This window comes from Spea bombifrons, chromosome 3 (assembly GCF_027358695.1).
Source record: "Spea bombifrons isolate aSpeBom1 chromosome 3, aSpeBom1.2.pri, whole genome shotgun sequence".
Lineage (NCBI taxonomy): Eukaryota > Metazoa > Chordata > Amphibia > Anura > Pelobatidae > Spea > Spea bombifrons.
Window position 1 is genome coordinate 114,783,138 of NC_071089.1, and position 13,291 is coordinate 114,796,428.

Consider the following 13,291-nt stretch of genomic DNA (forward strand, 5'->3'; position numbering starts at 1 on the left):
GAAGGAAACAATTTACTGAGAAATCAGTATCAGCAATTTGTAGTTCTAATTTTTGTATTTTTTTTTTGAAATCCTATTTGTTGCTTCAAAATGCTAAATGTTAAGCTGTCACCGTGGAAACCATTTTGCCACCAATTTGCACCAAACTTAAAGGGTGAGAATAATTTTAGAAAGTTGGATTCTTAATTAAAAATGTGCTAAATAAAAATACATTTAAATAAAATGTATTTTTAGGATGTGCCTGTGATAAAATATTTAACTCCTTTTAGTGTTGTTTCTGGGGTTAAAAAAACCTATTATATTTTCATGGCTCTCCTACCTACCTGGCATAAGTAATTATTATATAAACTTTTTTTTACCCCTATATGAATTTAGATTATGGTAATTGCCCAATATCCCGGGGGTATATAGTTTGATGCCTAGTCTATACTCTTAATATTAATCTCTTCACAACTGTAAAAACAAGAAACAAATATATAAGGCCCACACTAAATTTGATTGGCAACCATGTAATATATTCTGCTAGGGCCGCTAAAAATAATTTTATATAAAAAAAGGTAAATTAATATTTAAAAAAATCTAGGTATATTTTCCTGGCTGTTTTATTTATAAACTAGAAGAAAGCTAAGAATTTGAGGGATATTTAGCAAAAGTGTTTTTTACTCGCCGAATGTGAGCGATTTGTTCCATCTGTGAAAATGAATGAGGTCTGTCATGAATTCTATAGATCAAATAACGAGGACCCATTTTAGGATTATTAACAAAGTTCGCACACAATCATTTTAAATTAACCATTTAAATTGTTTCCGTACGTAGTGGAAGACATTATTTTGGCAGGGCAGGCTCTTTCTCCCATACCTGAGAGTACATTTTCTGGTACATATTTCCAATTGTATGTCCAATGTGACAGACTTTGGGGTCTATTCACTAAAGCAAGAAGAAGCTTGGCCGGCCCTGTATAAAGAATGTATAGTTAAATCTGAGATTTCTTCAGTCTCATTATACATTGTGCAGGGCCTTGCTTGCTGGGGAAACCTGCGCTTCATAACGAATATTGAAGTGAGAATTGAAAGCCACAGTTTAGGGAATAAACCTCTTTGTGGTGGAGATCCTCTTTGTGGTGTGACCCACTTGGTCACAGCCATTAAGCAAATCTGTCCCTGACTGAGACTGACCCGTGCGGCCTGGATAAATGCTGAATCCTACATGTTGCCGTGCAGTGTGTAATGTGAGCAGCCAATCAGGGGAGAAAACAGTTTTCCCGCCTTTTTGATTGCTCTGTGCAATGCCAGTTCAGTCAGGCAGTGGCTATTGCAGCTTCTAGCGGACATTACTGCTGCTCTTAAGAAAATGACACATTATGGCGGTTAATTTTCGAGTGTTTGAGCCTCATGGGATATAATAATTAAGTAATAATGATATTTGCTCGTTATATATGGTGAAGATCTTCGGTTTTGATCCAAGCTGTGTGTATTTTTCAGGCAACTGCCTGTTTAGGCAGATGAGCCATAGTCTTGCAGCGACCAACACAATGGCTTCTGCTGCGGCCTCATCGTCGGGGAGGGTGTCGGGGAAGACCACCAGTTTTGCGCCTGAGCTCCAAAGCATGATGTAAGTACCAAACCCAACAACCTCTATAAAGATGCTGTTCCATCTACTCGGCTTAACGCGTTATCCCTACTGCTGCTGAACGGCCCATGGCCTACCGCATAGTAATTCAGGTTGAAAAAAAGACCCAAGTCCATCAAGTTCAACCCAAGTTCAATCCATCCTGCTATTGATCCAAAAGAAGGCAAAAAACCCCCAATTAATCTGTATTTCAATTATTGCCACTCAAGGGGATCTTTCTTCCTCAACCATCCTCTGAAATATTAATGTTTATTCTGTCATTTATTGTCCTGTATGAACCTTGCTTTTGAAGGCATCCGTTGTATTGGATGGAACCACCTCTCTTGGCAGTGAATTCCATGCCTTTTTTTCCCCAAACGAGGGCAATTATTTTTTTTGTCATTTCATTCTGAATGTTTAATCGCACAACAAACACAGAAATGTGTAAGAAGCCTTTTCTCTTGCAAAAACCTATGTCTGCTTTTGTGTCACGTGACAATTAAATGTTATAATCTGACTTGAATCAAATATATATATTTTTTTTTTCTGGTAAGGCTTAGGCCTTCAACCATGCCAGGAATGATGTTTCTGATGCTGCATTTAGTTAGGAGAGAGTTACATTTAGCACAGTAGGTAGATCAGCACCTTTTTAATTTTGTTACCAGTTTTACAATGAAGATTCCTTAATGTCCTCACTGGTCCTCGGTATGATTTCTACTGGGTAAGCAGCACCGTTTCTGCCACATTGAGAAAGGGGGTAACCACCCAAAACTTTGTGGGTACCCCTTTTCTCTTGTTTGCTTTTCATTGTCCTGGCTCGTTCCTGTGTGTCGGATGTGAGTAGATATTGAAGGCTAAAAAAAAGGCAGGGGAAGTCCAGAATGGATTCCACCTCCCCTTGCCTCAAGTGGTTTCTTCCATAATACTGAGGCAATAAATTCCACCCCTCCTTCTCAAGTGGTTTGTTCCATGTATGCTTCCTTTTTGAAGTCTGAGCAGGGAGTGCTTCCTGCGATATCGTTTATGTCCATTTCACAACACAGGGAGAGCGGCCTGCTTTTGGAGATGCCCCTTTTTGACTGGCCAGATGCAGGTGAGTGAGGGCCGAATACTTTTCCTAATTCAGCTGTTGCAGGAATGGTTCGGGTATTATCGCTTACACCTGCTGATTTTCTATCTCTCCGTTAAAATATTCAATCCCGTATTGTCGGTAATGAAAATGTCTAACCTCCCTTGGGTCGTCGCAGGAAACAGAAGGACTTAATTGCATTGACATGTAAGTAAATGGAGTTAATCCTAGTCCGTGGCTATTCATATGTTTTATATTATATTATTTTATAAGGCTGGCTCAGATTAATACAGACAACTTCAAAATGGCTCTTGTGGGTGGTAGTAGTCTGATATGCCGATGGAGAGATTTCTTCTTTAATCGCGCAAGTGTGAAGCTCTCCCAAGTGGAGACTCGTTAGAAGCCAAAAGGTCAATCTGCTTTCACCTTGTCTTTAAATTGACTTAATCCTGTTTGTTTTCTATATTTGCTTCTTTGGAAAGCCCTAAGGGCTAGACCCTATGGAGAGTCTAGAGTTACGCCTCCTTTCTCATGGTGCCAAGAGAAGTGCCATCTACAGCTCGCCCATGAAACTCCAAGTACAGTGTCCGTGGGCCCTGAAACTGCTTATCTGCTGTTTGTGTGTGATTACGTTGCTTCTTTGAACTGTTTTGTGTTGATGTATGTTTGGTGCTCTGCTGCTTCACAGTACGCTTACAAATGTTACGTAGTACATAAGGTTGAAAAAAGACCTAAGTCCATCAAGTTCAACCCTTCTACCTAACCTTCCTATTCTTGATCCAAAAGAAGGCAAAAGCCCTAATAAAGCTACTTCGAATTCTGCCATCAGGGGGGGAAAATTATTTCTTGACTCCAAAAGGCAATCGGATTTCTCCTTGGATCAAATGTATGCTAATGTGTTACTGACACATGCTATGCCTGTATATACCTGATCATGCAGTTGATTGTTTTGTGTTCTGTGCTGTCTTGCAGTATGCCTTGTATATGATCTAGCAATATAGTAATTTAGATTGAAAAAAAGACCTAAGTCCATCAAGTTTAACCCTTCGACTCATCCTTACTGCTTCTGATCCAAAAGAAGGCAAAAAAAGACTGATTATTTGGTCAGTTTCTATATTTTTATCATGCAGAGAAAGTCTGCCTTACATTTTGGTTCTTCGCTGCTTTTGTGGTTGGGATTAGTCTGATATGCTGATGGCGATTTTTTTCCTCTGTAATGGCATGTGAGCTGAAATCTCAGACTCTCCTAAGTGGTCCCTTACCGGAGGGCAAGCTATTTAGCACTGTGTGTTCTCAACTGAGCTAGCCTTGTAAGATTTTTGTGTTGGGAGGATTCATTTAGGATTTTTTTAAGCCCTCGGCTCTGGACTGGGACTCTGTATACCAATTGCCACCATGATAGACTGTGTGACTATAGTAGCCTTCTTACATGTGCCTTTGTATTTGTATATAGACTGTATGTACACTACTGTTTAAAGGTTTGGGGTCACGAGGAGATTACTAGCTGTAACATTTCTGCAAAAGGGGTTTTCTAACAAGCAATTAGCCTTTTATAATTAAACATGGATCAGTGAACACAATGTGCTATTGCAACACAGGAGTGATGGGAGGGATAAAGGAGTGATGGGAGGGATAAAGGAGTGATGGGAGGGATAAAGGAGTGATGGGAGGGATAAAGGAGTGATGGGAGGGATAAAGGAGTGATGGGAGGGATAAAGGAGTGATGGGAGGGATAAAGGGCCACTGTACGCCTATGAAGATATTCCATTAAAATCAGCAATTTCCGGCTACAATAGTCATTTACAACACTAGCCCCGCCTGCGCTGGATTTCTCATCCATTTCATGCTATTTTAATAGACAAAAGGAGGCATTTGATACCAAATCATTTAAACTTCTTTATTTTTATGTGTCTTACAAATAGTGATTAAGATGTCGTAATCATGATTAGATTCACTTTCTGGTTAGTCAAACTCTTGAGTTTATTTGTGGTTCTAAAGTATATAAGATATTGAATAATCAAAGTTGTATGCTTAAATAATTGTCATATTTTCAGAAGAGTGCAATTACAATGTCACAGATATTTGGGATGGAAAAATGTAAGATAATGCGACTGGAAGGAAAAGCCGTATATATAACCTATACCTGTGTATCCTATATAATCTGACAATGTAGGCAGGACTTATTTTACATCGACTCAACTTGGTAGACATTCATGCTTAGCATTCTGTTCCCATTATAACATAATACTACTCTGCCGTTTATAATTAGTGTTCCATTATGTCTAACAGCCTCTTTGAAATAGACTTTTGTTTTTGTACACAAGTAAATCTAGATAACTCTATACTGTACTGGACAGTCTTATAAGCAAATTAGGTAATCAGTGTTTACATCATGTGATCCAGTGTAAATGTGTTTTTTTTTTTTTTGTTTTTTTTTTGTTTTTTTTCACCTCACGCACATTATCTTTTCCCAAAACCTCTGATTTGATTGACAATGCATAAAGTCAGCAAATGTACCTAAAGCAATGGCTTACGCTAACATGCGAAGAGGAGAGTTCTGCCTTTTTATAAATCAACCTGAACTCGTCCTACTGAATGCACTCTGGAGTTTCATCCGCTAATCCATGAAAATAATTATGGAGCTACAAATATTTCTGACCTATGCTACTCTTCAAAAGTTTGGGGTCACTTAGAAATTTCCTTGTTTTTGTCTATTAAAATAACATGAAATGGAACAGAAAACCAGACGCACAGAGGCCTTTTATCACCCCCATCACTCCTGTGTTCCGATGGCACGTTGTGTTCGCTGATCCAAGTTTAAGTTAAAAGGCTAATTGATGGTTAAAAAAACCCTTTTGCAATTGTTACAGCCAGACATTTCCTTGTTTTCCATTAAAAAACAGACAAGTGACCCCAAACTATTGAATGATAGTGAATATGCTGTTGATAAATCAGAAAAGTGATATCTACTCTCTGATGGTCGGTAAAAGAAATGTCGATGGGGCTGTTTTTTATATGATCATTCAGTCTGTAAGGTTAGTGGAATCCATGAGTGAGCCCCTCACCTGAATTACGAAATCTAGGCTTTAGAAAAGGGACAGATGAATGTATAGAAGCAAAAGGCAAGGAGGGATCCAACGACATTGAGTTAAATTGTCATCTGTCCTGAAAACTCTCAGGACAGTAAACGTCGGCGTGGAGGCAGCCCTGCTGCTGTATTTCGGTATGTAATTGCACTCTTGAACTTAAGTTCACTTTTTACAGAAGTCGTCATTGTTATTCCTATGCGGTCGTGAAGGAGCTGACTGTCCACGTTTGGCCAGACAGGTGCTCAGCATTTCCCTTCCTACCGTCTGATAACATTCATAATATTCTCAGTGTGAATCACGTAAGCTCGGGGCTCGCGCTGTCCTTGGTCCCTGGGATTTCTCTCCTTAGTGTTTGTACACGCCGTCTCTTCCCGCCTGGTTGTCTGCTTGCATTTTTTTTTTCTCCCTCCCTATCGGGAAGACAGAAGCCATCTCAGGCCACGGTAATGAAGAGGAGGCTCATCAACACTTTCTGGTTAACCGAGCTGTAATTTAGAGCTTTGGCGAGTTTCTCAATTCTCTCCCGAAGGCTCTAAAATCACAGCCTTGTGTTTTGTAACCCGACGTCTCTTCTGTGTTTTATGTGATTGAGGTTTTCAGGGCGCAATCAGTATACCACTTCGACAAGAACAAACGTTTCATTAAAGGGAATTCTCATTATCTGTTTCAATTAAGTTTGAGAGGCTAATGCTCTTTACTCGACAAAAGCATTTAAGCACCTTTTTTATACGATTACTTACAGCTTTTAGGAACCCATTTCATAACTGGTTTTTAGCATTGTAGTCAGTTTGCCTGTATGTAAGTAAATACATGTTTAGTGCTGTTAATGGTATAATTGATCTGTTATATTTTAGCCTAGACAAGTTTTAACAAAGAAGCACATCTTCAACATCTATTTTTTTATATAGTTATAAAGTAGTTAGATCAAAATACTTTATTATAGCAATCTTATAAAATAAAAAGAGTAACTTATATCCAGCATGTAGCTGCCTTTTACATTTGGTCTAAATGTACAGCACCGTTTTACCCCGTTAAACCTGAGTGGCAGGATCTGGCAAAAATGGTGAAACAAAATCCTTATATCAAGTCCTTCCTCTATAAAATCTGAGATGATGCCTGGAGTCAGGGTATTTACCGACTGAGCTATCTCTCTCGTGTGTCTGCGCATGCCCGCGGTCCCCTATGTTCTATCACACAATTAGCTATGTACAGTTACCTGCCCACATTATCTGTTTTAGTTTTTAGTGTACGTTCGCTTAAATCCTCGCGCCGTCTAACTTTTCACCTATGTATTTGCTAAGCGATCATCTAGCACATTGTCTTTCGTAGGCAGCGCGGCTTTTAATGTTTTACTGAAAGGTGCCGTATACATCGCTGCTCCTTCCTGCGCTCAAACAAGGTCTGTTTCTAACTTGCGTATATTGTGTGTGTTTTAATGCGCCAACTCCTTAAATAATAAACGCAGGATTTATGAAAGCGCCACATCTGCTGAAAGCCTATGCCAGACGTTTCACAATCTTAAAATCTCGGAATGGGTTTACGACGCTGGTTCATGCTGAACAAAACCTTTGTTTATCTTGGATTACGAATAACATTTTAATAGTGCGATCAGCAGAAATAACTGGCAAACAACTTAGAAAAAAACCCCAAAAGTTTTTATTTGTGCAGCAAAAGGACACAACTATAGCCGGAAAATGATTTCACGGGCTTCTGTAATTACACACTTGAGCCGAGACATGATAATAGATTGTAACTCTGAAATGTTGCAATGTGTCTGTCTCTCGGCAAGCAGGATCCTGGCATCCGGCGTAATTATCTCTGTGGCCGTGAGTGCTGCTTACGAAGCCGTACGGCGTGAGCGTAGACATCGCTCTTATCTCACGCAAGCGCAGGTCATGTCTAGAGACAAATAAATTGTTCTGTTCTAGAATCCGTGGTGCTTAGCTGCCAAACATAATTAGCTTTTCCCATACACACGGTATCTTCTCATTGATATGATAGGAAAACAGAGAACATAACCTCCCTTTACATGTCAAGTAGCTTACATCTAAAGCAATGGTGCGGTTCCAGAATTTAGGTGATCTTGTGGAACGCACGAATGTCAAGGCTGTGCTTGCGCCTCGTACAATCCGAGGGCTCTCAGCGGTTAAAATTATGGGAACAAATAGAACCATAAAGCCCAAAGTCTGAAGAGATAAAATGCTTTCTACGGCACCTGAGATCGTCAGTTAATGTATTTTGAGATGTTTGGATTTATAGGACATTCTTTTACCGCAGCAAAGCTGAACGTTTGTGTTTTATTCGCTCTGTTCAGCCATTCATGTCCTTCTACGTTTTTAATCTTAGTGTCTGCTTTGCAATCGCCAACCTTCTGTACCCCAGCAACCAACATTAAAGAGATCTCCAATTGTAATTAAGAACATGGCAAGTTTACAATGCAGAGACGTTCCTTAATAGAAGTCCAGTTAACTAGCAAGGGACGTTAGTATTCAGCAATTAACTGCCCTGTTTCCCACATGTACCCTGCGAACGTGACAATTGTTTTCACGGTATTAGCATGACTGCCTGTGGTTTGTGAGTAAAGTCTATTTTGAGATTGAAACTTTCTGTGGGGATGGCTGACTTTTTATATGGAGGGAAAAAACTATGCTCGTCATCGGCTGACTACAAAAGAGACTCACAGGACCCCTCACAGAGCAAATGGTGTCTGTGGACAGGACAACGTGTAATAATGATTCCTTTTATTGGATGTTTTTTAATGCCGGGAACATAAGGTCCTTCATTGGATCTTTCCATGACTCAGAGCAATTTGCTTAGATATCTTTTGTCAGCTTGAAGTCAACACAGTTGGACCCCTGTAACAAAAGCTTATTTCTTTCACCAAAATCCTAATACCGACAGTGAATCAGCGTTTTTGAAGTCATATTGCTTTAATTACGGTGATGAATTATGTTGGCTTGTATGCGGACAATGCTACTTTTTAGATCTATGGTTGTATCATACAATTTTTCCTTTGGCTGCATCAAGGAGGAATACAGTTCGATGTAATCAGAGTATCCATTTTTTGGGATATTAGTATTGGGGGGGTAGTGTGTGGGCAGGCCTTCAAGCCAGCAATATCAGCATCTGGGAAATACTTGTTATACACAGTGAGTGCTTATTGGAGCGTGTGGCTGATTTAGGTGTCTCTGCACCCTCAGTCATCCAACGTGCTGTATGGACCTCAAATGTTCTCATTTTAATGCCCTTCCGTACTACGATTTATGACTTTTGATATCCCGTGTTCACATAACACTTAGAAGTTAAGCTGCAGCAGTAGATTTATAGTACTCACTAAGGCTGACCCAATGTTTCCATTTGGGCTGCGACAAACTATTTTCATAATCGATTAGTTGGCAGACAATTTTTTCGATTGGTTAATCAGATAAAAAGGTATTATTTAACCCCTTAATGACAAAGCCCGTACATGTACGGGCTCAAAATGCATTTGTTTTATTTCCCAACCTCTGCCCCCCAGATATGCCTTATACCCCCCTATTTGCGAAAGTGCCCTCTGAAATGCCTTATACCACAGATATGCCACTCTGGCCCCCCAAATATGTCTAATACACCTATATGCTGCTATGCCCCCCCAGATATGCCTTAGAACCCTCGATATGCCACTCTGCCTCTTATAAGTGTTAGAACCCCCCGAGCTACAGATTCCTTGGTGTCTAGTAGGGGTAGCCAGTGAACGTCAAAAATCTCTGCAGCTGGCTGGCACTTTAGCTGGAGCTTCTATGACTGAGCACCGGAAGGTCACGTCACGCTGAAGCTCCATCATAGAAGCCCCAGCAGAAGTGGAGGACAGTAGTGGAGGATGTCTGCGTGCATCGCACAGACACCCCCCCACTGGCTGTCAGGAGAATCCGGGAGTGCTGCGGGGGATTTGGATCTTAGTGTTATTATAAATTGAAGGGTATCTTTCAGAGCATTGATAACGATTTTCATTATGAATTTTATTGACTCGTTGTTGCAGCCCTATTTTCCGTTATAAACCTTCATGTTCTGTATGAATACCTCCTCGTTGCCAGCACATTCATAGAGTAATACGTGAGTTAAAGACCTGTGTACAATAAAGTGGTTACAAAAGGTCTCAAAGGTAAGGCGTATCTCTTTTTGTGGATGAGACAAAGGTTTGCAACAATGTAGATATTCAGGTACAATAGGCCAAATGGCTAATGGTTTTAAGTAAATTAGAAGAATGGTCGACAGCGTGGCAGCTGTAGTTTAATGTTGATAAATATAAAATAATGCAGTTGGTACGTGTAAAAATCCCAATGTAAAATATAGCATTGGCGGCACTGTGCTGTCAGCAACAACAGATGAGAAGGACTTGGGAACAAGTATTTCTAAGTAGGCAATGCAACAAACTTTGGAGAAAGGAAGCCGGTGGTGTAGTGAGAGGCATTCGTATCCGGAAGAGATAGGAGGTTCTGGAATCTCACAGATATCTGGTTAGACCTCATCTAGAGTATTGGGGACAGTTCTCTAGAAAGATATATATATATATATGCGCACACACTACATATGTGAATATAACAAAGGTTAGTACCTACATTTTCCATGCTGAGCTGAACAGGATTCATAATTATTTAATATAGGAAATGTCCTTTACATTAGACTATGTGAGAGCCGGAGCCATCATATAAAAAGCGATTTTATTGCTGTAGCAACCGACACAACGGAGCTGCGGATAGAAGTCTCGCTGCGCAGTCCGTTGCTGCCTTTATTCAGTAAAGCTCTAAGCTAAGCAGCCACGTCTTCTCTCGTCGGCGCAGATAAATGTTCTGTAACGGCTGTCCTGTGCTTAAGGAATAACCCCCTTGAATCTCCTCTTTTTGTTAATGCGAAGAGGAAATTCTATAATACGGAGACTATTAAAGCATGATTCATAACAACAGCAATAGGCCCGCTGGGGTGAAATCACTCACAATGTGTTCCACCTGTTTCCAGCGGATTTCCAAAGAACGGCTGCAGGTGGTTTTCTCCTCGGGATGTTTACGGCCGCGGGGATATGGGTTTTGGACAGAAGGTGGGTTATAATTCACTCTAAACACGTCGTCAAACCCTACGACTGAGATTTTACCTTTCCGTAAAGACGTCGTTAAAAGAAAAGTGTTCTAGTCAGTAGTGCTCTGTCTTTGCCAGATGTTTTGGTGTTTTAAGCATCGAGCTGCGGTCTCTTCTGATAAGTAACAGGACGACCGATGATGTCATTTCCGTTTTCTCTTTATCAAGTGCTAGCTCACCTGCCAAGATCTAGTTCTGGTTTTGCGTTATAACTCCTGTCGTACTCTGACAGTTACAAAGAGTACTGGCTAGCGCAGTTCCTGCGTCTTAGCTGAAAAATTCTCGTTTTGAGCAATGGAGTGTAAAGGTTCCACAGAGATTAACCCATCGCAATTCAAATTCCGTAACACCAATCTAATCCTAATATTATACTAAACAAAGCAATAATTCAGCGCATACCCAACAAATGCCGCTCAAAACACCCACCTAAGGCATAAAAACCGGTCATTCCGTCACTATATGGCCATATATCGCTTTCTCCGACGCTTTGTAACCTAATCTGGGTGAGTCAATCTAACTTTTCATGGCTATATTGCTTACCAAGGGGATGGATCAGTGGGACTGCATCACCGATTATCATCGTCTATCCTGGGAGCGGTGTTCCTTACGTCTATTTATATTGGTGCCGACGTATTTAGCAGCGCAGTACAATAGCTATGCAGAGTATAACCTACAGAAAGCAGTGCGTTATGTAAAAGTTTGGACGTGAAGCATGAAGGTGGCCCTTCTCAAACTAATGTACAATGTAGATGTTTTGAGCTCCCGGAATTCTGTAATGTAACTACATTGTAACAATTTCTAAGCTTGTTCAGAGCTTCATTTGTTGATTTCTGAAGTAGTCTTAGAAGAGCTTGAAATAATTGAAAGGTTTTTATTTCAGTGGCGTCTTGGGTGCCCATCCGTGCTACAGTGAACAATATATTTTGTTACCTATATATGTAATCGTATATGCTGTATATAGTTGTGCTACAGAATGAACTGTCCTTAATGGCGCTGAAAACTCTTCCCTGTATATGCCCACGTGTTTAAAACTATAGAATGCACCTGTTATGAAAACTTTAAAGTAAAACCCCCCCCAAAAAAATTATATATATATATATATATATATATATATATATATATATAAATATTTGAATATAATCTCCTATAGCATTGTTTTACAGGCCTGGTAAGTAAAATAGCTCATTGTGTAGATTTGGCTATTTGTTCCCTCTGATCCTGAAATGGTTAAGTGGGCCAATTTAAATGAAAACCTTAATATCGGAGAGCCAAAAAAGCGCAGCGTGTTAACAATTTCCAACAAGTAAGACCGTGTAAAAACACATTAGGTAAGTGATTACTACTAATATACGGATAAATAGTGTGGCTTGTTCGTTTTTCATGGAATGCAAACATTTGGTACTAAAACACAAGCTTGAATCAGCCTGGTGTGTATTTCTCGAAGGAAGCCGGAACGTGCAAAGGGACCGAGCCGGTCAAGTGTCTGAGGCTTATTGGAAGAAATGTAATAAGCTCTCATCAAACATTTGTTAACAAGTCAGAAAGCCAAGAGCAGCAATCTCCCTTTAGCTGTCACAGCGTGTGCATTCAGTGGGTTTTATGCAGCATTAACGTGCATTAAGTGAAAGTACAATGCAGAGCAGAAACTGTTGGGTTAGGAACCGAGTAGCTGGCTAGACTCGGCAGCTTCTATTCTGTTCCCTGTTGAAATCCCTAGCTCATCTGACGTAGAACCCTGGGCCGCGGGCCATGTATTCCAAATTAAAATAACACTCCTGCCCTTGTACGTGGGGATCGGTATTCAAATATCAACGTGTGACTAGTTGCCACCAAGCATAGGCTGGCAGCTTCTTGCTCGGCGGTAAAGCCATGTGGCCCCATCAAGCCCCTAACCCCCAGGCAACTGGCATACTCACTAGCACACATTTTACATTTACATACACATGCTCACGTTTACACAAACCTTCTCCCACACACACACACTAACTCTCATGCTATCACATTTAGAAATACACACTCACTTCTACGGGACCCACCACATTCCTGCCTGCGCAAGTACATCCAAGTCAGACTGAAGACTTTTAGACAAGCCCTGGGGAAGCTTAGTTAATAGCTGGGTTATTTTGTGTCACTGGGGAACCCCTACAGTTTTTTTCCATGTATGTAAGATATCCGTTGCAGGGTGAGTTTGCTTTTTCCCAGCCAGGCTGTAAATACTAAGGGGTGATGCTATCCTGCGCTGATGTCAGACACGCTGTACATGACGTCAGATCGGAAATAGAGATGCATTTTGCTATGTGTGTGTGTGACCTACGCGTGGCATCTGTAAAGACTAATTATTTGGATTTCTACATGTCCAATATTTACACGGTTACCGTGCCGTCGTCACGGGACGGAATCGCGCACTGCGTTT

The 13,291-nt window shown here is 40.5% G+C and overlaps 2 protein-coding genes across 2 annotated transcripts in view; one reads left to right on the plus strand and one right to left on the minus strand.

The window, feature by feature from the left end:
- RUNX2 (RUNX family transcription factor 2) overlaps positions 1-13,291 on the minus strand; it is an 89,464-nt gene that overhangs the window by 57,640 nt on the left and 18,533 nt on the right. The window lies entirely within an intron of this gene.
- Positions 1-13,291, plus strand: part of SUPT3H (SPT3 homolog, SAGA and STAGA complex component) — a 176,300-nt gene that overhangs the window by 412 nt on the left and 162,597 nt on the right. Inside the window, exon 2 of the mRNA XM_053458482.1 lies at positions 1,482-1,611. Within this exon, the coding sequence (XP_053314457.1) occupies positions 1,502-1,611 (110 nt within the window). The 5' untranslated portion in view covers positions 1,482-1,501. The remainder of the gene's footprint in view (positions 1-1,481; positions 1,612-13,291) is intronic.